At 42.9% G+C, this 22602-nt stretch overlaps 3 protein-coding genes and 1 long non-coding RNA gene across 6 annotated transcripts in view; 2 read left to right on the top strand and 2 right to left on the bottom strand.

Annotated features, from left to right (window-relative positions):
* Positions 1 to 5723, top strand: part of Slc7a2 (solute carrier family 7 member 2) — a 58263-nt gene extending 52540 nt beyond the window's left edge. For 2 of the 4 annotated variants that reach the window (XM_087589066.1, XM_087589065.1), the window contains exon 12: positions 213 to 5723. In XM_087589066.1, the coding sequence (XP_087445192.1) occupies positions 213 to 409 (197 nt within the window). In that variant the 3' untranslated portion in view covers positions 410 to 5723. 4 annotated transcript variants of the gene reach the window in all.
* LOC148000578 (uncharacterized) overlaps positions 1 to 9972 on the bottom strand; it is a 49074-nt gene extending 39102 nt beyond the window's left edge. Inside the window, exon 1 of the long non-coding RNA XR_015640393.1 lies at positions 9845 to 9972. This is a non-coding gene — a long non-coding RNA (uncharacterized LOC148000578). The remainder of the gene's footprint in view (positions 1 to 9844) is intronic.
* The window catches only part of Erich1 (glutamate-rich 1), a gene marked incomplete at its 5' end in the record, with an annotated part of 52793804 nt that overhangs the window by 24161362 nt on the left and 28609840 nt on the right, over positions 1 to 22602 (bottom strand).
* The window catches only part of Pdgfrl (platelet-derived growth factor receptor-like), a 59840-nt gene continuing 47625 nt past the window's right edge, over positions 10388 to 22602 (top strand). The window contains 1 exon segment of the mRNA NM_001011921.1: positions 10388 to 10520. Within this exon segment, the coding sequence (NP_001011921.1) occupies positions 10466 to 10520 (55 nt within the window). The 5' untranslated portion in view covers positions 10388 to 10465.

The following is a 22602-nucleotide window of genomic DNA, read 5'->3' as shown; positions in this document are numbered from 1 at the left end:
CCCCCTTACTGGTTGTCCAGTGCAGAGTGGTTGTCCCTGAAACATATCCACACGGGTAACAAAGTGGGCTGAGCAGGTTGTATTTCTATATTCTGGACGCACACATTCTTTTTTTCTAAGGCTGCACAGAAAGAAAGGGGGAAGACTTACTGTATTAAATCGTCTACATTAAAACATCGCCTAACATCCTGATGCGCTTTCTCTCCCCAAAGGCTTTCTGATTTACTTCGCCTATGGCATTAGACACAGCTTGGAGGGTAACCCCAGGGATGAAGAAGAAGATGAAGATGTCTGTCCAGACAACGTCAATGCAGCAGCAGAAGAAAAGTCTGCCATGCAGGCAAATGACCATCACCAAAGAAACCTCAGCTTGCCTTTCATACTTCATGAAAAGACAAGTGAATGTTGATGCCGGTCCGCAGCCCTACCACACATGCCTTAACAATGAGTACTCTACGGCAGGAAGCCACCATCGTGCTGGGTTGTCATGGGTCTGCTGCAGCCACGGTTTGCCTAACTTATACTTCCTCCTCCGGACAGCTTCTCTTCAGATGGTGGATTATGTGTCTGGGGAGACTGCCTGAGAGCACTCCTCAGTGATACGTATCCCCAAAACAGTATGTCTGTGTGCGTACATGTGTGCTTGGGAATGTGAGTGTTCAATGTTGTTGGTTCTTACTCTGTGACATGATTCCAGTGCAGTAACTGGTGGCATGTACTGCACATGCTAGTAAACAGTATATTGCTGAATAGAAATGTTATTCTGTATACATCCTATGTGGTTGGGGAAATGGTGGTGGTTTTCTTTATTAGGGTATGACCGTCAGTTTGGAGGTACTGAAGCTGCCATCCCCTGTCATGATGTTTAACAGTGGTCAGGGATGGGGAAGGGATAAGGAGTGGGCCCTTTCTATATATTCTTCTCCTACTTGCTAAGACAGTTTTCTTAAGTGGCCAAAGAGAGTGCTTGTTTCCCCTATACCACAAGATGGAGAGGTAGTCTCTGACATGAGATGGCCAATCCTGTCTTTGAGAGCCTCAGTCCTTAAACATAACACCTCCACCTGCTTAAGTGATACACCCCTCAATCCCGTGAAGGTCTCAGGAAAGGTTCTATGACCCTACTTGAGACCTTTTAAGCCAGAGAATGGTAGTAGTCCCCGTGGTCTCCAAAGATCAGACTTACACAGATGCTTGGATAGGTTTCCTGTTTTTAAATGAAACTGAAGGCAGAATGGGCCTCCACATCATGCATTGGATAGAATGGTTCAGGTCATTACTTCATACCTAATCACAGCTCAGTGTCTGCTGCTTCATCAAGTAAACTCAGTCTTTTGCTTCTGATGTATCCTCTGATCTGGATGGGAATGAATGTGGTGGCAAATTCTATTTTTACAATGTACCAAAAAAAGATGCAGATGAAGGGGCATAGGAAAATACCCTTAGTTCAGTATCAGAGGGCATTTGAGCCCAGTTAAAGGATTTTAGACCTAATTTACCTCTGATATTTCTTTTAGAAATGTTTAGAGATTCCCCCATACCCACCCCATCCCATTGGTTTGTTGTTGTTCTTTTGTTTTTTGCGTTTTTTGTTTGTTCATTTGTCTGTTTTTTTTGGTTTTTCGAGACAGGGTAGCCCTGAGACACACTCTGTAGACCAGGCTAGCCCTGAACTCACAGAAATCCACCTGCCTCTGTCTCTCTGCCTCTGCCTCTCTGCCTCTGCCTCTCTGCCTCTGCCTCCCAAATGCTGGGATTAAAGACATGCACCACTACTGCCTCTCTATTTCGCAGTTTTATTTCATTTACCTTTAAAGGACCACACGAAGCCTCTTAACAACAGATCATCAATTACTTTCAGAACACAGTTACATAAAACTGCTAGCTAAATAACCAAACTGAATTAAAAGCACAGTGACCTTTGTATATGATTAAATAAACTTTTACACTTAAGATTCTCTGATTGCTACACTTTTACTTTATAGGGCTCTCGGATAGTGGATTATAAACCTCCAATCATTCTTATTCCTTATGAACTAACTTTGTATAGATAATTAGATGGTTTACTGGATAAGTCTAGAGCTAGACACTCATAGGTGTGGCACTCCCAATACCCCCACGAATGCTAGTTGCCCTGCACAGTCCGAGGATAAGGAAGGTGGCTGCTTTCCCACAGTTCTTCCGAGAGATCATTTATTTTACTGGTGCTGTTTTGGCATAAGCAGGCAGTCATTGTGATTAGCTCTCAGATAAGGTTCCTGGTTGTCAGGGATGCATCCCTGACCCAGAACTTAGTGCTGACATTCCAAAATTTCCAGGGTGTGTGCGCTAAAATCCGAAGGCCAGATGCTCTTTCTAACTGCTTGCTTTACAGAGGAGGAATAGGATAAAGAAGGGCTAAAATATTTTGGGAAGGACTGTAGGCATGATGTAGGAATTTGTGATGTCATTAATGGCTGCTCAGGGAGGGAGAATCAGGGAGGAGCCCCATGATAGGTTATCTAATCCCAGAGAGTCAACAAGAGTTAAACACTTGTACGTGCAGGCAGCACTAAATAGACTCAACAGATCACACACACACACACACACACACACACACACACACACACACACACACACGTACTATGTAACAATAATAAAGAAGAGGTTATGGATTTCATAAGGAGTGGGGGGAATTGGGAAAGGAGAAGGTAGAAATTATCAAAATATTTTACTTATATATAATATTCTCAAAAAAATTAATTTAAATAAAAATCCTTGCTGCTACAGCAGTGCCCTTCACACAGGAAATGTGAGCGGCCTCACATATGAATCCATGGATCTCTTACTGTAACAAAAAACAGAGTCATTCAGACTGTGAAAGGCAACCTCAATTATTGCGCCCACTGTGTTCGGTCAGGGGCAGAATCTAGTCCAAAATGTTCACACCGCAACACATTGGAAACATGAATGTCTGTGAAGAGATGCTTTCTCAGCGACCATGCCCTTTCTTTCCTGTGAAGAACTGAATGGACAGCATGTCTGTATGTGTATAGTGTTTATAAACACATTAACATATGTATGTGTGATGTATATATGTGTCTGTGTGTTCGTGGGGGATTAGTTATCAGTGTGTAAGTGTGTTGAGTTTATGACGAGCTTTGGATATGATATTGTTACATAGATTTTTAAAAACCCAGTTGATGTGGAGAGAGATTAATGTTTTATACTGATAGATAATTTAGATTTTAAGCTATTTTAAGATATACAATTATATATTTTTTTCTATAGATAGATTCTTTAAGACATATTTATCATGTTTCTAATATGAAGTCGCTAAACTCTAATATATTATGACAGGTGCTTGGGAATCTGAATGGAGTAGGAGTCAAGGCCTTGAGACGTTCTCATTTGTTTCTGTCGCACTGTTTCTGACACACACTGAATGCCAGCACTACCGGCTCGGTGCCAACCCAGTCCTACACTTGAGTACAGTACACCTTGTACAAAATGTCCTAGTCTGTCTTGGGATCACCAAAATATTTTGTGTAGATTTGACCAGCAAGCAAACACCCAGAATCTCAAATAATTACACATTCTATTCATCATGACGAACAAAAGCAACTTGGATTTCATTCTTTCCCCCACCCCCTATCTCTCTCTCTTCCTTCCTTCCTTCCTTCCTACACTGAGAACTGTGCCATTGGCATTTTCGGTGAGATTGTCTCATAATAGCACTTTACCATTATAGCCTTTACAAAAGCCTGTGAACTAGCACATGAAGTTCATGCCAGCCGCACATTTAAAAGGGTGGTTTTGAGATCTCAAGTTTAGAAACCCCTGAGAAAAACTTACTAGAACCCTTGAGATGTTCTCTAATATCTTAATCTCAATTTCCTTAGTGATTAAACTGACAATAATATTAAATAACCAAAATATTATAAACATATATATCAACATTGATATGTAAAAGCAACATTGAAACTATTGTTGATGTTACTTTATTACTAACTGTAATTGATTTAAAAAAACAACCCCAGCTTCTGAGTCATCTCCCTAAAGAATAAAAGTTATCTAATTTTATTTTTCCTAAAGTATTTATTTCAGCCAAAAAAGTTTTCTAAGTCCTCAATGTTTACAGGTAGTTGTTTAAAAATGTTTTCTAACAAAACACCGAGAGTCAGAATTGTCACTAAATCATTTAATAAGTTTGAACATTTTAGCACAGGTGAAGAAGAAATGTAATTGGTTTAGCTTACGGTGCTAAGGATGCAGAAGGAATTCTGGCACCTTACCTTCTCCCTTATATCTGGAGTGCACATGTGTACTCGTGTGTGTGTGTGTGTGTGTGTGTGTGTGTGTGTGTGTGTGTGTGTATGGTACAGTGTAAAAATAAACAGAGAGTATCCCCAAATTGCCATCTAGATGATGAGGTTACACTGAAACCTTGCTTCCTGACAACACTACTAGGGATTTCTCCAGATAGACTCCAAGTGATAGTCCTCGGAATTCAACTTCAACAGCACTGTAAAAAGCTGGGCTAAGAGTGTTCTTCATGGATGATTCACACTCACATAATGTGTAGGGCTTGGGGCTGGCTAGATAAGTGACGTTAATTGTCCTTTTTGCTAGTACCAGAATAGTGCCTTCTGCAGGAAATGCCTTCTGTACATTTTCTACTTTATATATCAAGGAAAAGGGCTGAAATTCATGCAGTCAATAATACTAGCAAAGATAGTCTTAGCCAGAGATGTGAAAATAAGGCTTCTGTTTAGCTAAGACTTTGTTTTCCTGGTGTACCTATCTTTAAAGAATTTAAGACAGCTTTGTGGCTTTTAAGAGGCCTGCTTCTACTCTTGTATTCCTGGTGTAGGTGTTGGCTTTTGTAGTATTCATGATTGTTTATATCCACACAGTGTGGGCTTACTGGTTTCAGATATATTCTGTTGTGTAAGCATAATTGATTTTACACCTATTGGACGGAGCTCTGCACCTGTCTCTTTAGCACTGCCACCATATCTGGTCTCTAAGCAGCCGTTCTGACCACTGACAGACCATAGAGCTTACCTAGACTCCAGTTTGATGCCACAGCCAGGCAGCCTGCAGTGCGTGGATGTCTGTTGTTACACTCTGGTGGTGTCATAGATAGTGCGGTGGAGCAGGAGGTAATGAATATCTGAGATCCCTACCTCCAGTTCCAAACAGCTCATGAGTGTGTTAAGATGAATAAGGACCAAGGAATATTCGTGACTCATGAAGAGGGTGGCCATGACTTGGAACTGGCATGGTAGGGCCTGGCCTGCTGTATTTCCTGCAGGTACACAGCGTCAAGGTGAGCAGTACATCACCAACCCTGATGGCAAAAGGCTTCGTGCTGCTTGCAGGGTGGGCTCCTGTACCCACGCTGCATCATGTCCACTGGCAGTGCCAAGCTGCCCCATTGCCTTATTTTGTTATTGTCATATTTAATAGCAGTTGTGCACAGAGGCCTAAAACCATCCAGAACGTGTGCGTCTACAGAACCTTACAAGTATCCTGTTGCAAGTACTTGTGCAAATGTAAGGAATGTGTTGTTTAGTAGCTAATTTTGATGTTTTTAATGACAATTGGTGTTCCTTTTTACATGCAAAGTTGGACTCGGTTTTTTTTTTAGAATTTGTAAATAAAAACTTGCTGCTTTAACTGTTGTAATATATGCTTTATGATGTAACCATGTGTTTTTAAATAAACCTTATTATGACTTACGATGATTTAGTACGCATATATATCATACAAAACAAAGACACATTTCATACTTACACTTGAGGAACTTTTGTCTGTCTTTGTTTTCTGAATCCAAGGGCCTTCAAAGCTCAGAATCACAATACAGTCTACTTTATTATTATGTTACTATACGCGGAGGGCCAGCACCGTGGCCACCAAGTCCCATGAGACAGAAGAGAAATGTACACAAAACTTTAGTCCTCCTGATCCATAATGAAAATTAATCCGCTGGTTTTAGAAGCATGCCATCAAAAGATCCCATATCCCAAGTTATCCCTTCAACTGCTATTACATGGACATTGATCTTCAGAAAGCCCTTCTGTCTCATCAATAGAAAACGCTTGATAAGCAGGTGTGGAGATGGCTTGGTGGGTAACAGCCCTTCTGTGAAGAGGAGGACCTAAGTAGTAATTTCCAGCACCTACATAAAAGCTAGACCTGGCCACATGTCCCTATAAAACCAGAACTGGAGGAAGTGTTCTAGGTGAAGACAGGCAAACCTTAGGAAGTCAGAGATCTAACCCAAATGGTAGGTAATCTTGGGTTCCATGAGAGACGATCTCAAAAATAAGGTGAGGCGAGAGAAGAAAGCACTCCTATGTTCATCGCCTCCCAGGTGCATGTTCACAGCTGTGTGCCATTCTGTAGAATACATGCACATACACACATGGATGTCATAGGAAGAGACAGTCATTTTGGCCCATGGTTTCTGTGGTTTCAATCCATGGTCACTTGGCTACGTTTCTGGGGTCTGTGCATGATGGAGGAAAGGTGCAGTAGAGGAGCGGCTGCTACAGGCAGCCTGCTTCTAGGACAGAGCAAGAGACAGAGCAAGGGGAAGAGTCAAGCAAAGACGTCCGTAATGACCCCTTAACCGGGCTCCTCCAATAGCCTGTCCAGCTACTAACTTCTCAATGGATTAACCCATTGCTAGTCAGTACCCTGGTGATCCAGTGCCAATACTTAGAGACCAAGCCTTGAGTGCCCGAGCATTTGGGGCCATGCAATACCCAAGGAGTAACAGGCTACAATAACAGTGGTTAGTATGTAAGTGGGAAATTTATTAAGTTTTTTCAGCCTAGTAGATAAACATTTCCCAATAATAACTCTATGCCTATTAAAGGGAAGGAACTGCTCAAAGAGCTTCCTAACATATTCCTAAGTCATCTAAATTATAGGCCTCTTGGGTCACCTTATTCCATTGTGAAGTTCCTTTGTGTAGCTCACTAGCTCCTGTTGAGTTTTCTCCAGGGAGGAGAACAACAATTGGTTATCAAATAGCCCTGAAAATATACAAGTAACATTGTACAGGCTGAACAAATCACACACACACACACACACACACACACACACACACACACACACACACACACACTACTTATATGTAACAACGATTATTGGACAGATATCAAGTCTCTTCAGCAGGGCTTTTTTTTGTTCGTGATGGTCTCACTATGTTGCCAAGGGTAGCCTTAAACTTGGGACCAAGAGACCCTATTATATCCTGTCTCCTGTCTAAGGCCTCAAAGTCTGCATCGCTGAGGGATCATGCTATACATGCTCCATTTGAACGGACATATTTCACAAAGTAACTTAGAGATTTCTCCAAAACACACAAAAATAACTCCCATCTGCCCATGTCTTAGAGTTTTACTGTTGTGAACAGACACCATGACCAAGGCAAGTCTTACAAAGGACAACACTTAATTGGGGCCGGCTTACAGGTTCAGAGGTTCAGTTCGTTATCATCAAGGTGGGAGCAGGGTAAGGGTGGCAGGCATGGTGCAGGAGGAGCTGAGAGTTCTACATCTTCATCTGAAGGCTGCTAGAAGACTGACTGAAAGGTGGCTAGGATGAGGGTCTTAAGCCCACACCCACAGTGACACACCTATTCCAACAAGACCACACTTCCAAATAGTGCCACTTCCTGGGCCAAGCAAATACAAACCATCACAGCCGGTTACCCCCATTTGTCTTTTCATGCAGGTCAAAGTAAAGAAGTTGTCAGAAACACTGTGTCGCTATGTGAAGCTTGCTAGCAATAGCTTATAGACACTATGTTACTTTCAGATACCTAAACATGTTCTTAACCTTAAGACAGGAGCAGCCCACTGGCACACCCTGGGCTACCATGAGGTCCAAATCAAAGAGAAATTGGCATGGTTCAGGATTCTGTCATTCTCTAATTGGTGATTTGCCAAGATGCCAGGATCTTCCCAAACTTGCTCATGTGTAAGCACCATGAGTTTCATGGCCTAAGAGAAATCAGACTTGCATGACAAATGTTTCTGAATTGACTTAAATTGACACGAGGGTATGTATATAAATGACTCATAAGAGGCACTCTTTGGATAAGCATAACATATATCAATGAAACTCTGGAGCAAAGGAGGAGAGGCAGAGAGGCAGGTAGGCCGTCTTAGATCAAAGTTCCTGGATTTGTTTTTCTGTTTTGTTTTGTCGTTTGCTTTTGCTCTCCCTTGCAGTGTGAGGCTTTTACTGCAAGTGCACAGATAATGGTGCAGCTCTACAATCTGATGCTTCCTGGTGTTGAGAAGGTCATTTCTTTTTGCCTCAAGAAAATTATGTAGCTGGGATCCTTGTTTTACCCTATGTTACCTTAGCTTTGAAAACGTCAAAGACATCCGTTCCGACAGGCGTGGTGGCACCCACCTTTAGTTCCAGCACTCGTGGGGGGCAAAGGCAGGTGGATCTCTGTGAGCTGGCGGCTTCTATATGGCGAGTTCAAGGACAGCAAGGGCAATGTAGAGAGACCCCCAAACAAGAAATATCTGACTCTAAAAAATAATAATTTTGTAAATTTTGCAAACATCCATCTTGATTCTGTTTAGATGGAAGATGATTTTGAAAAGTTAAATGTCGGGGTTGGGGATTTAGCTCAGAGTTAAATGTCTTTATTTAGGGAACAGGCAAGGGATGTCCAGTATTTAGATTTAAAAAAAAAATGTTCATTGTCCTAAGCAAATTCTTAACGGTGTGTACTGCTTTGAAGGGATTATTTTAAAGTAAATAAGGTCAAAAGGAGCAACGAGTATCTTAGTCATAGAAAACACTAAGATTTATAATTAAAAAGAGTATGTAGAAAAAATCCATAGGCGAAAATCATATAAGGGAAGGACTAAAATTTCAAATGACCTTTGATAGCTCAGAACTCCTGATAATGCTGCCCCCCCCCCCGCCCCACATTGGGCACACATTTCCTACCAGCGTACTCTGAGGAGTTCTTAGGAGTATGCCTTTCTAGACTTAGGTCCACACTTACAGCCCCTCTACCACGGCCCCTCAGCCAGTTCTTTCCCCGTACTGTTCCTGCCAGCTGCTAATTCATTCCTCCTTTCCCCTCTGTTCTCTTGTTCTCTGAAGCTCTCCGTTTGGTAAGCTCATACAAGAAGCCGCTGTAGTCCCCCAGTAGCCATCAGATAGGTTTCTCTGGCAGCTGACAGGAGCAGATGCAGAGACCCACAGCCAAACATTAGGTGGAGCTCGGCACACACACACACACACACACACACACACACACACACACACACACACAGAGAGAGAGAGAGAGAGAGAGAGAGAGAGAGAGAGAAGAGGAGAGGGAAGGACTGTAGGAGCTGGAGGGGTCCAAGTCACCATAAGAACAGGGCACACAATATCAACTAAGCAGAGCCCATAGAAATTCACCGAGACTCACATAACGTTCGCAGAGCCTGCATGAGTCTGTGCTAGATTCTCTGCATAAGTACTGTGGTTGTGTAGCTTAGGGTTTTTGTGGGACTCCCAACAGAGGAAGTAGGGGATGTCTCTGACTCTTCTGCCTGATCTTGGGACCCTTTCCCTCCTGCGTGGTTGCCTCGTCCAGCCTTGATACAAGCAAGGGTTTGTACCTAGACTTCTCATAACGTGTTATGCCATCCCTGGGAAGCCTGCTCTTTTCTGAAGGGAAACAGAGGAGTGGATCTCGGAGAGAAGGGAGCTATGTGGAAGACCTGGGAGGAGGGGAGGGGGGCGGCTGGAGGAGAGGATTGGGGGGGGAGGGGCATCTGCATTCCAGATGTATTGTATGAAAAGAATCAATGAAAAGAAGAAGCCACTGTACCGTTTGCTCTTCTGAGAAAGATGAACCATTCAGGCAAATAACCATGTCTCCTCAAGGACACCAGTGCGCACACACAGAAGGAGCTGGCTCCGGTGAGGTGTGCAACCCTGGTTGTTCATCTCATGGATCTAGAGAATCGGTGGAAAGCAAGTGTGAGGTGGTGGGAACAGGCAGGCTGTGAGCCCCTCTAACTGCAATTAGACAAACAGCCCTGCCCCTCCACCACTACGACGACTGACTTCCCCTGCAGTAAGATGCACAGGTTCATCAGGTCGAGACCTAAGTGGTTCATCAGGTTCAGGCCTTGGTGCTTACTTATCTCTGACTAGACCTAAAGGAGCAGCCACAACCACCAGTTCCTAGTCTTCCCACTGCATGGTATTAGCGCTATCCTTCACCAGTCCACCAGGGGGCAGGAGAGATCATATTACATGGGGAATTTTTTTTTTTTTTTCAATCTCCTACTTTTTTTTTTTTTTTTACCCCAAATTGTGTTTTCCCCCAGTGAAACCGAATCCTCCAGCTGTGGTGTCCCAGGCGCCACCTCCCTCTGCGCTCCTGCCCTGCCCTGAGCAGCTTGTCTGCAGTCTCTAACTGTTCTGCAGGTCACCAGCCCTGAAGATGAAGGTTTGGCTGTTGCTCGGACTTCTGTTGCTACACGAAGCGTTGGGAGATGGTGAGTGACTCTGGCCTCTGACCGCCTTCGCCCAGGACCCAGAGTCCCCGAGATTTTTCCCGGCAACTCCTCTAACTTTTGGCCTTAGGGATCGTCCCCAGCGCTGGTCACCATTCGGTATACCTGGCCTCTCCTAGAAGGGTCCCCTTTCTTCCTTCCTCTCATCTCCCTGGAGAACCCTCTGGGAAGGCGGCGGTTGCGCTGACCCTTAAGAGCCCATCAGTACCTCTCTAGCCTAATCGGAAAACCACAGGCGATCAAACCCATCATCCTCAGTCAGAGCCTGGTCCAGCCCCCTATGTCAACGTGTCGGTCTGGTGGCGCGCCCGCAGTGGCTCGCTTCCACCTTCCTTCAGCGGGTCCTCGCCCTGGACAGCAGTGCTACCCAAGCAAAGTGATTCTTGTGGAAAACTAGCTGGGTCTTCATTCCCAGTTACTGTCCTGTTTTGTTTGCTTTTTGCTGTTGTTATATACCAATCTGAACTAGAATCCTGCTAGATTAGCCTAGGTCTTTAACAACAACAACAAAAATGCTGCACTAAACCAAAAAAAAAAAAAAAAAAAAGTTTTATTTTTCGTAAAATGAGAGGATGGATGAAGGAAAAAAAGCTACATTTTTTTTGTACCACATAGGAAGGCCTTGCATCATTTAATTTTTTAAATTGTGTTTATTGTATGTGTGTTTGTGTGTGTTTCAACATGTGCATGCTACAGCAGATGTATGGAGATCAAATGGCACCGTGCACCTCCTTGCTATGTTAATTCCAGCAACTGTGAGCCACTTCCCCAGCTATTGCATCACTTAAAAAAAAAAAAAAAAAGCTTTTTTTTGAGAGGTGTACCTGCCCTGGGTCCATACTGTTGTGTAGACATATGACCATGTGATCAGGCGTTATTATGTGTGAGTATGTGTATGCGTGTGCGCGTGTGTGCATGCGTGTGCACATGCATGTGCGTGTCTGTGTGCGTGTATGTGCATGTGTGTGTGTGCACGCGTGCATGCACGTGCGTCGTTTTTATACACGATTCATTTAAAAAGTACATGTATACTTATTACTGCTATTAATTAATCCTGTGTCATTTATTTAATTGTTGCCCTTTGCATAGTATATCTTTCACCTGGCCACCCACCTCAAAGCTTCCTTAAAATTCCTCAGTTACTGCCACAAATGTGCTTCTTAGATTTGGTTGAAAAGTGTCTTTTGCTGTTAGGCAATCTCATGCCAGAGCCAGCTCAACCTGGCTTGCGATTGATAGATCAATCCTGACCCGTTCATTTCCAATCTCTAAAGCTGCAGTCTCTGCCTCAAGTTTGCAGAAGTTCAAGATGGCAGTGGCTCATGACACTGTGCAGGAGGCTTCTTGAGGACAGAAGGACTTAGTAAACAAAAAGTGTAAGCAGAGCCTGGGGGGCAGGGCACAGCAACTCCCCTTTGCCCAGAGAAACAGTTCCCTGAGCTCGGTTTGCACAACACAGTTTTAAAAGGTTCCTGGCAGGTCCTTGTATCCGACTGCTAAAATGGTGGAAAGGCAGTATTTGGTGTCATTTTTGAATAGGGCAGAAGACAGCCAGACCAAATAACTCCAACCAGTCCGTTGGAGTTGAAGTTGGAGAGGCTCAAGATTGACTTCAGCCAACACAGATCAGAGTGTACAGCAGACATCTGTCTAAATGAATTAGCATGTATTTAAATAAATGTCTACTCATACAAGCAACGAACATTTAAGAGACAGAGAAAGTAGAATGCAGGTCAAATGCGTAATAATTAATAATGGGTATACTGTGGGTCTCGCCTTTATACTTATAGACAGATATGATATGTATGTGTATATGTATATGATAAATATAAGATATAATATGCCATTGACAAAATGCTAGATATACCTAATGAAAAGTAAATCTACTTCATTAAGTTATTTAACTGTTTTCCTAGCCTTATCAAGAATTTTTGTCATCGGTTTTGAATCCTGACAAGGTGACTGGGAGGGAGCAGGAACAAACAATGACAGCGAATATTCGTGTAGTTCTTCCAGTGCTGCAATCTGATTGGCAGGTCAGGTTGCTACCCCTGTACCAACCCCTAGTACAACTACAAGCACAAGCTATGACTGTAATTGTCCCTGAGCCTGTCCATTTCGTAATCACATTAGGGACACAGCCTCAAAGGAAGCCTTTCCCTGCAAGCATCCATGGAACAGACATCTGTCCCGACCAGTAGCATTTGTCTTGCCCAGTTCTAAAGTTTCTGAGAAATAATGTTATTTCTCTTCATAATGAGAAGAGTCGGAAGCCCCTTTATCCAATACAGTCTTCAGATAGTTTAGAGTTAGATAATCTGAAAGCGTCTAAAATTCAAAAAAGATCTATCAAGACATTAGGGGGTAAAACCAGGTCTGAAACAAGATAAGGAGAATGATACAGTGACCATGACCCTCTGGCAAGAACCATGTATCACTTTCTTGTGTTAGTTTACTCCTTGGAAACAGACAGTAGGCCAGAAACCTATATATGCATAAATAAGTAATCATAAACTACATCGTGCTTACAAGTGCAATGACTGGACATTTCAGAGCATGTCGAGTCTTGGCCTGTGTGTTTAACAGATAAAACTGTCTTCCATACTTAGTGCCCATCAAGAGGCTAGTCTGAGGGAGAGAGAGAGAGAGAGAGAGAGAGAGAGAGAGAGAGAGAGAGAGAGAGAGCGAGCACTGGCTGTCAGAGGGATGAGGGAAGTCCAGAAGGAGGGGTAGTTGGTCAAGGCTGTGAGGTCCTTTCTTCCTGGTCTTCATGATCAAATGGAAGGGACAATCAAGTATGAAGGCGACATCACTTGAGACACTGACCAGCATCATGGAGCTCATTAACCAAAGCATGTCAGCGTCCTAGAGCTGCTGGGACCAAGGACAACCTGACAATGGCTCTCAAAAATTCTTGGGAACAGACATGTATCGGGCCAGCATTTCTCTTTAGATTTTTGGTGTGCGTGCATAAGCATAGCCAAGTTTCTTGTATGTGGAGCTGGAGTCTAAGCATGAAGCTTGAGTATGTTTTGTGAATCTCCTATCCATACGTAATCTGAAGGTGATGTTAGACAGCACCCACGGTTGGCTGTGGCATTTTCCATTTGTGGGTCAAGTTAGAATTTGCAGTGTATTGAATTTGAAAGTGTTGTTGTTACTGTTGTTGTTGCTGCTGCTGCTGCTGCTCCCCAGATTAGGAATATTCAATCTACACTAGGAAGAAGGTGGCGTAAAGCAATGGACGTCTGTAGGTCAAAAATCGACACATTAAGGTGTCATTAGGCTGTCCCAGAGGCTCTGGAAAGAACTTCACAGCCCCTTGTTAAGTTTTTGGACGTGTCCTATACACTTTGGTATTCCTTGGTATCTTGGCTAGTTTTTAATGTCAAGTGGGCACAAGCCAGTGTCATCTACGAGAAGGGAACCTCAGTTGAGGAAATAAATGCCTCCATAACATCCAGCTGAGGGCATTTTCTTAGTTAGTGATTGATGTGGGCGGGCTTAGCTCATTGAGGGCGTGGCCATCCTGTCTATTGGTCCTGGGTTCTGTAAGAAAGCAGGCTGAGCAAACCTTTCTTATTTCTTTCTCGAAGTCAAGGTGGAAGGACTTTGGAACTTGGAGCTAGAAAAGCCACTGGGTTTGACAGCTCAGTGTGCTGTTCTGTGGGACCTTGGGAGATACTGCTGAGAGCTGTGCACGATGGAGGCCTGGCTTAGAAAGTTCAAAGGGAAGTTTAAAGACCCTATCGGGGCCATTTGCTGGTTTGAATTAAGAATCAACCGTGGTTTATAAGAGGTGGTTTATTTATGGTTCTGGTCAGCTGGGGCTGGAGAATCAACCGTAATTTGTAAGAGGTGAGTCTCTCGGAGGTGTGGCTTTGTCCACACAATTGATGCTGGTCAGCTGGAGCTGAGAAATCGGGGATCACTGGTAGCCGTCATTGTGTTCCCAGAAGCAGCCAAGGTGTATTTTGTGCTGGCAGCTACACTCCGCGGTGTAAGAGTCACCCAGGAGGTGCTAGTTTTGAAAGCAGTAAGGAGTCGTGGAGAGCAGCTGAGGCCTGGCATTGTGCAGCAGGGCAGGAGTCCCTGAAGAGAGCCCAGGAGAAACTATTGGTGAAAATGTAGCCCAGTTGCAGCAGGAGACTGAAATATTTTGGAGACTCCAGTATCGTGAAAAGGCCACTAAGGACAGGAGCAGCCATGGAATGTGGGCCTGAGCCTAGGAGAAAAGCTATGTACGGTGGAAAACTATTTGAAGGATCCTCGGAGAATCCCAGACATTGGACCCTGCTTTATTTACACTGTTGGAGTGTGGTTTGGCTTTGCTCAGATGGTGACTGTGCCTTGGTTCTTCCCTCTTGAAGGAAGAAAGCATTTAACCTACTTTTTATTTTTCAGGAGCCTGCAGTTGAGAGACTTTAAAGTTTTAAAGAGATTTTGGAGTCTTAGAGGTTTGTATTTTTAAAAAGGAGATGGAGTTTTGAGGTGTTCCAATTTATTTTTTTTTCTTTTCTTTTTTTCGGAGCTGGGGATCGAACCCAGGGCCTTGCGCTTGCTAGGCAAGCGCTCTACCACTGAGCTAAATCCCCAACCCCGAGGTGTTCCAATTTATAAAGGTTGTGGAACCTTTAAGTTTGTAATCTGATTTATACTGTGATATTTATTAATATGAAATCTTGGACTGGAGAGATGGCTCAGTGGTTAAGAGCACTGACTGCTCTTCCAGAGGTCCTGAGTTCGATTCCCAGCAACCACATGGTGGCTCTCAACCATCTGTAATGGGATCCAGTGCCCTCTTCTGGTGTGTCTGAAGATAGCAACAGTGTACTCATATACATGAAATAAATAATTCTTTAAAAAGTATATGAAATCTTGAGGATGAACAAAAATGGAAAGATTATTGATAAATAGTGCTGTATTTGCTGTGTTGAGTTAACAAGGGGTCAATTGTCCTGGCTAGTTTCTATGTCAACTTGACACAAGCTAGTGTCATCTAAGGGAGCATCAAATGAGGAATGGCCTCCAAAAGACCCTTTCCTCCCCAACTTGCTTTTGATCATGGGTTTCATCACAGCAATATAAACCCTAACCAAGACCTGTGGCCTATGCAGCACGACTCCAGTGTCTGCTTTTGCTGTCACATGTCTGCCTGTCTTCTGTGTGTCTCTCCATATGGCATTTTCCTCTCTCTCTCTCTCTCTCTCTCTCTCTCTCTCTCTCTCTCTCTCTCTCTCTCTCTCTCTCTCTCTCTCTCTCTCCTCCTTCTCCTGAGGACGTCTGTCCTCATCTCAACAGGATTCCATCTGTAAAGAGAATTCTTTACAAGTACCTAGGACAGGACTTTAATGTTTTTCCTTGAGGAACACAAATCCACAAACAGTTCAGTGTGGGATATGAGAGTGGATTGGGGGTGTTTGCTGGATGGAGTTCAAAGCCTACCTGAGATACCGAGGCGACACCTACAGGTGCCACAAGGAAGAGCTAAGGCTGCCCCAGAGCTCTCTCCAGTACCTAGGCAGGCTTTCTTGCAAGTTAAATGAGGATCCATGAGTGGCTCTGAGTAGAGAAGATCCCCTGATCTGACTTACATTTTTAAAAGTTAAAGGCGCCAGAGTGGAAGCCAACTGCCTCCTTAGGGAGACATTAATAATCTAGGAGAAAGCAGGTCGGCCAGGTGTGGTGGCAAAAGATGGAGGGAGACGACCTTCAGGACGCCGCCCTCAGGACGTACTGTAAACCCCAAACCAAAAGGGTTTGCTGCTGCCTAGGAGAGAAAGAAAGGGACTAGCGTGTTTGTCTAGAGTAACCGGATGGAGGAACTTCCTGCTTATAGGCGAGAGGGTGCCTGGGAAGGAGCAGGTCTGAGTGGCTTTCAGAGTTCAGTCTTTTTATCAAGTTTAAGATGCCTGCTAGTCTTCCGGTGGCAGGGTGAGTAACAGAATATTCAGACCAGGAATTTTGAGGCAAGGGCAGGGTGGGAGTGAGGCAGCTTTCGGCACAGAAATTTGGGTAGAACCTCAGAACAGGCAAGCCGCTGGGTCTTAGGACAGGCTTGAAAAGCAGGAAAAGCTCTGGGGGAGACTATAGAATTGTTAAGAACTGGAGACCCAAAACAGTACAATGCCCCACAGAGTGAAGAGAATAAAGGGGTTTTAATTATTTATTTACATTCCAAATGTTTCCCCCCTCCCAGTCCCCCCACCCAGAGTTCTTCAGTCCCTCCCCTTTGTCTCCCACCCACCACCCCACGCTGGCATCCCCCTTCCCTGGGGCATCAATGCTTCTTCGGGGTTAAAGGTTTTTAACTGTCAGCCATGCTAATCTCTAAGTGAAAGGAGGGTGTGGAGTAGAGAAAGCTCTGGATTTGGAGGCATGGATTGATCCAGCTGTTTCCCTATCTCCTTGATGACCTGGAGTGAGCTACATAGCACCTGGAAATTCATTAAAAAAAAAATTAGTGAGATAGGTATAAAATAAGGAGCGCTTAGTGGGCACCTAATGGGAGTTCAGACGCTACCCTCAGCACACAGAATATGTTAACTCAATTACCACAAAATCCATGAGATGGGGGCTGGAAAGAAGGCTCAGCAGTTAAGAGCACTTGCTGCTCCTGCAGAAGACCTGGGTTCAGTTCATAGCACCCACATGGTGACAGCCTTCTCTATCTCCAATTCCAGGGGGTATAGTCCCCTCTTCTAGCCTCCACAGGCACCAGGCATTGTCTGCAACGCACTTACGTACACACAGACACTTACATACATGCAGGCAGAGCACTTGTACACAGGGAATAAAGATAAAACATCTTCCAGCCCTTGAATGGTTATGACCAGCATTGTCCACCCTACGTGTGTATACGAAAGCTAGGACACACATGAACGACTACCCAGGGCTGCTGAGTTACTAAGTGGGATCTGAGGTCACTACTATGTCGGAAGTATTTACCACCCATTTTTCTATACAGCATATTCTACAACCTCTACAGTGCAATGGTGATGAGTTCCACTTCAGTTGCTTAAAATATAAATTCTTGCATATTAATGCTTCTGGAATATAACTATTTACATAGTTCATCAGAAGTCATATCCTTTTCTCTCTTTGAGATTATAATTGCATTTCTCCCTTCCCTTTCCCTCACTCCCAAGCCCCTCATATACCCCTCTTTGCTCTTTTAAATTTATGACCTTTTTTTTCCTTCAGAAAGTCTTTTCCTACACTATATTGCCTGTTTTCTTCTAGCAGGCTCAGTGTTTCAGGTTCCATGTTCAGATGCTAGATCCATTTAGAGAGTGTTTGTGCAAGGCGATGAGCTTGTGTCTAATGTGTAGACAGAGTTCTCTCAGCACCATCTGTTGAAGATGCTTTCTTTTTCCAGCAGTATTTGTCAGACATTAAGTGGATGCGGTTATGTGTACTTATGTGTGCTCGGGGATTTGACCTTGTTTTATTCTTCTGTTTTGTGCCAGTAGCATTGTTTATATTGCTGTGGCTTGGAAATCTATCTTAACATCTGAATTATAATCCTTCTAGCATTGTTCTCTCTGTTCAGGGTTGTTACAGCTATCCCAGCTCATTTGTGGTTCCATTTGCAGTTTTGGACATCTTTTTCTCTGTCTGTGAAGACAGAGATTGGAATTTCGGTGGTGATTGCATTGAGTATATAAATAGCTTTGGGTAAAACTGTCGTTTTCGAAATGCTAATTCCCACGAGCCTGGGATCTCTTTCTACTTTCTAGCGTCTAGCTGTATCTTTTTGTTCATAGGTTTCAAGTTTTCATCGTAGAAGTCCTTCCATCTCTTGTTTGCTTCGTTCCTAGATGTTTTCCTCTGAGGCTGCTATGAGTGGGAGTGTCTCTGGTCTCCTTTATATGTTTGTTGGTGGTGGGTAGGAAAGCTCTTGATTGGTGCGAGTTGATTGTGTATCCTGCCATGTTTCTGAAATTGTTTACTATTTCTAGAAGTTCTCTGGTGGAATTTTTGTGATCTCTGTTGTATACTATCATATCATCTGCAAATAGGGAGTTTGAATTCTTCCCTGTTCGTATCCCTTCGATTTCCATCTCTTGCCTTATTGCCCCAGCTGGTACTTACACCATGACATGAGTGGGGGATGGGTGACATCGTTGCCTCATCCCTGACTTCCGTGTGCTTGCCTCAAGCTTTTCTTCATTTAGGGTTATGTTGGCTGCGGGTTTCTCATACTTAGCTTTTAAGGTATGTTAAGGTGTGTTCCCTTTAGCTCTACATTCTAGGACTTTTAGCATAAAGGCATATTGGATTTTGTCGAGATTTTTTTTCTGCATCTGTTGTCGACTTGTGCGTGCTGACACATTCCTGAACATCAGGGACAAAGCCAACTTGGTCATGATGATCATCTTTTTGATAGATGTCTGTATTCTGTTGGCAAGCATTTTATTAAATATTTTGAGTCTGTGTTTATCAGACACATTGGCTGTGGTTTTCTCTTCCCATTGTGTTTACCTGGTTTGAATATTAGAATGATGCTGGCTCTGTAGAAGAGGTCTGGGAGTACTCCTTTTGTTTTGCTTCTTTGTTTTTTTCTTCCTTCCTTCCTTTCTTTCTTTCTTTTTGTTTGTTTTATTCTTCAATACAGGGTTTCTTTTATTATTTTTTCTTTTTTATACTCCAGATTTTATTCCCCTCCCAGTCTACCCTCCTACTGTTCCATATCCCATACCTCCTCCCTGTACCCCCTGTCTCCACAAAAATGTCCCCATTCTACCCACCCCACCAGACCTCTAAACTCCCTGGGGCCTCCAGTCTCTTGAGGATTAGGTGCATCTTCTCTGACTGAACCCACACCCAGCAGTCCTCTGCTGTATACCTGTTATGGGCCTCATATCAGCTGGTGTATGCTGCCTGGTTGGTGGCTCAGTATCTGAGAGATCCCGGGGGTACAGGTTAATTGAGACAGCTGGTCCTCCTACAGGGTCACCCTCCTCCTCAGCTTCTTCCAGCTTTTCCCTAATTCAACCACAGGTGTCAACAGCTTCTGTCCATTGTTTGGGTGCACATATCTGCATCTGACTCTTTCAGCTGCTTGTTGGGTCTTTCGGAGGGCAGTCATGATAGGTCTCTTTTTGTGAGAGTACCATAGCCTCAGTAATGGTGTCAGGGGTTGGGGCCTCCCCTTGAGATGGATCCCACTTTGGGCTGTCACTGGACCTTCTTTTCCTCAATACAGGGTTTCTCTGTGTAGCCCTGGCTATCCTGGAAGTAACTCTGTAGACCAGGCTGGTCCCAAACTACACAGATCTACCTGCCTCTGCCTCCCAAGTGCTGGGATTAAAGGCATGCACAACCAGCTATGTTTCAATGTTTTGAATAAAGAAGGGATTGGCTGTGGATCTTTGAATGTCTGATAGAATTCTGCTGTGAAGCCATATGGCCCTGGACTTTTCACCTAGTAGGCTTTTTATTACTTTTCTTTAAGAAAAAAAAAAAGACTTCTTGGTTTAATTTCGGTGGTTTGGCTGAATCTGGAAATTCATCCATTTGTTTAGTCTTTCCGCTTCATGGAGTATAGGTTTTTATAAATATTTGCATACAATATTCTGAATTTCTTTGGCATCTGTTGAACTGTTTCCCTGTTCATTTCTGAGTCTGTTAATTTGGGACCTCTTGTTTTTGTCTCGCGGTTGGTGGGGCCAAGGATCTGTCCATTTGGTTTATCGTCTCAAAGGACCAGCTCTTGGATTTGCTGATTCTTTGTATTGTTTTGTTTCTATTTCACTGATAGTTGCTCTAACTTTCATTACTTCTTGCCATCAAATGGGTTTGGATTTGATTTGTTCTTGTTTTCCCAACTGCTTGTTTTTCCATTTGTTTGTGCTCTCCTAGGCACTTAGAGCTATAAATTCCCCTCAGAGGACGGCTTTCAGTGTGTCCCAGAGGGTTTATTGTATTATGTTTTCATTTTCATTCAGGTCTGGGAATTTCTTTTTTTATTTTGAGATCTTCTTTGACCTCTTTGTCATTCAGTAATGAGTTGCTTACTCTCTGTGAGACTGTATTTTCTAGGCGTTTGCTCACTATTGATATCTAAGTTTTATTGCATTGTGTCAGATAGGATGCAAAGGGTGATTTCGATCTTTTTTAATTACTAAAAAAAGCTCCTATGTGCTTCTGGGTAGAATATATATTCTTTGGTTTTTTGGGTGTAATATTCTGTAGATAAATGTTAAGTACATTGGATGTCAATTAAAACTGATGTTTCTCTTTGTCCAGACGTCTTGTCCATTGGAGAAAATGAAATATTGAAATCAATTGCTATTAATGGATTATTGTTAATTGTTGTCTTTAAATATGGTAGTTAATTCTTTAATGAAATTTGAGGTTGCTTAATTTGGTTCATATGTGTTTAGGATAGTTCAAATAGAAACATCTCAAAACTGTTCCCTTGCTTAGAATAAAGCGTCCTTCTTTATCTCTTTTGAGTAGTTTTGGTTTGAAGCCTATTTTATTAGATATTAGGATTTCGACGCCTGCTCGCTCCCATTTGGTTAAAACACTTTTGTTCAACGTTTTACTTAAAGAGGCTCCTGTCTTTAAAAATAAGATACTTTTGGGGCTGGGGATTTAGCTCAGTGGTAGAGCGCTTACCTAGGAAGCGCAAGGCCCTGGGTTCGGTCCCCAGCTCCGAAAAAATGAACCAAAAAAAAAAGAAAAAAAAATAAGATACTTTTCTCAGATTTTGTTTCTTGATCCATAAGAGAATCAAGGCCAGTGTAGTTTAAAGTTATCACAAAATGTTGGTGTTACCGTTGTTGTTGAGTTACCGTGTTGCTTGTGTTCTAGTGCTATTGTGTGTTTTAATAATTACACCTTTGTATTTTTTTCCAGAGACCCTCTGCCATGCTCATTCCTCTCTTCAACCTGAAATAATGCTTCTTGCATTTTATTTAGGTTTGGCTCATTGGGTACTAAGTTTCTAGGTTATTTATGCTGTGCAAAGTTTAGTTTTTCCTTGGTTTCTGGCAGATAGTTTTGCTGGGTATATTAATCTAGATGAGCTATCATAGCCTTTTAGCTCTTGGAATGCATTGTTCAGTCTCTTCTAGATGTGAAAGTATCTATTGAGCAGTCAGCTGTTATTCTGATGGGTTTTTCTTTATAAATGACTTATGGTTTTGCTTTCAATACATTTTCTTTGTCATGTAGACTTAGTGTTTTAATTCTGATATGCCATGGGATTTTTTTTCCTGGTCTTGTCTATTTGTTGCTCTTTGGGCTTCTTGTATTTGTATGGGTGTCATTCCTAAGTCTGAGGGACTTTCCTGTGATCTTGAAGATCTGGTCTATGCTATTGACTTGGGATTCTTCTCCTTCATCTATATTTACGATGTGAATGCAGCCACCCCCCAAATGGTGTCCTACCTTTTCTGTTTGTTCCTTACCCTGTGGGGTTTTTGTTTTTGTGAATTTGTGGTTTGGGTTTGTTCTTTCTTTCTTTCTTTCTTTCTTTCTTTCTTTCTTTCTTCCTTTCAGTTTCATCATCCTTGCTTATTTGGCCTAGATTCTCTATTGTATCTTCAAAAACCTGATATTTTAACTTCTGCTTGATCCATGTACCTGTAAGGTTTTCCTTTGAGTTTATGGTTATTAGGGTTTACAATTCCATCTTCATTTTAGCTTAATTTTTCAATGTTTTTTGTTTTTTTGTTTTTGTTTTTGTTTTTTTTTTTGTTGTTGTTGTTCTTTTTTTCGGAGCTGGGGACCGAACCCAGGGCCTTGCGCTTCCTAGGTAAGCGCTCTACCACTGAGCTAAATCCCCAGCCCCAATGTTTTTATTTCTGTATTGAATTCTGTTTTCAAGACCTGGATTGTCCTTGTCACATCCATCAACTTTGTGTTTGTGTTTTCCTGGGCATCACTTGGGCATTTATTCTACGTGAGCACTTTCTTCTCAAATTCATTAAGCTGTGTGTGTGTGTGTGTGTGTGTGTGTGTGTGTGTGTGTGTGTGTTCTTTAAGGTCCTAAAATTATTTTAAGTTTATGGTTGTTCTTTTAAACATTTGTGTGTCCTGGAGTTCATCTAGG

This window comes from Rattus norvegicus, chromosome 16 (assembly GCF_021556685.1).
Source record: "Rattus norvegicus strain SHRSP/BbbUtx chromosome 16, alternate assembly SHRSP_T2T, whole genome shotgun sequence".
Taxonomy (NCBI): domain Eukaryota; kingdom Metazoa; phylum Chordata; class Mammalia; order Rodentia; family Muridae; genus Rattus; species Rattus norvegicus.
Note: the sequence above shows the minus strand (reverse complement) of the source record. Positions and strands in the feature narration are given on the sequence as shown.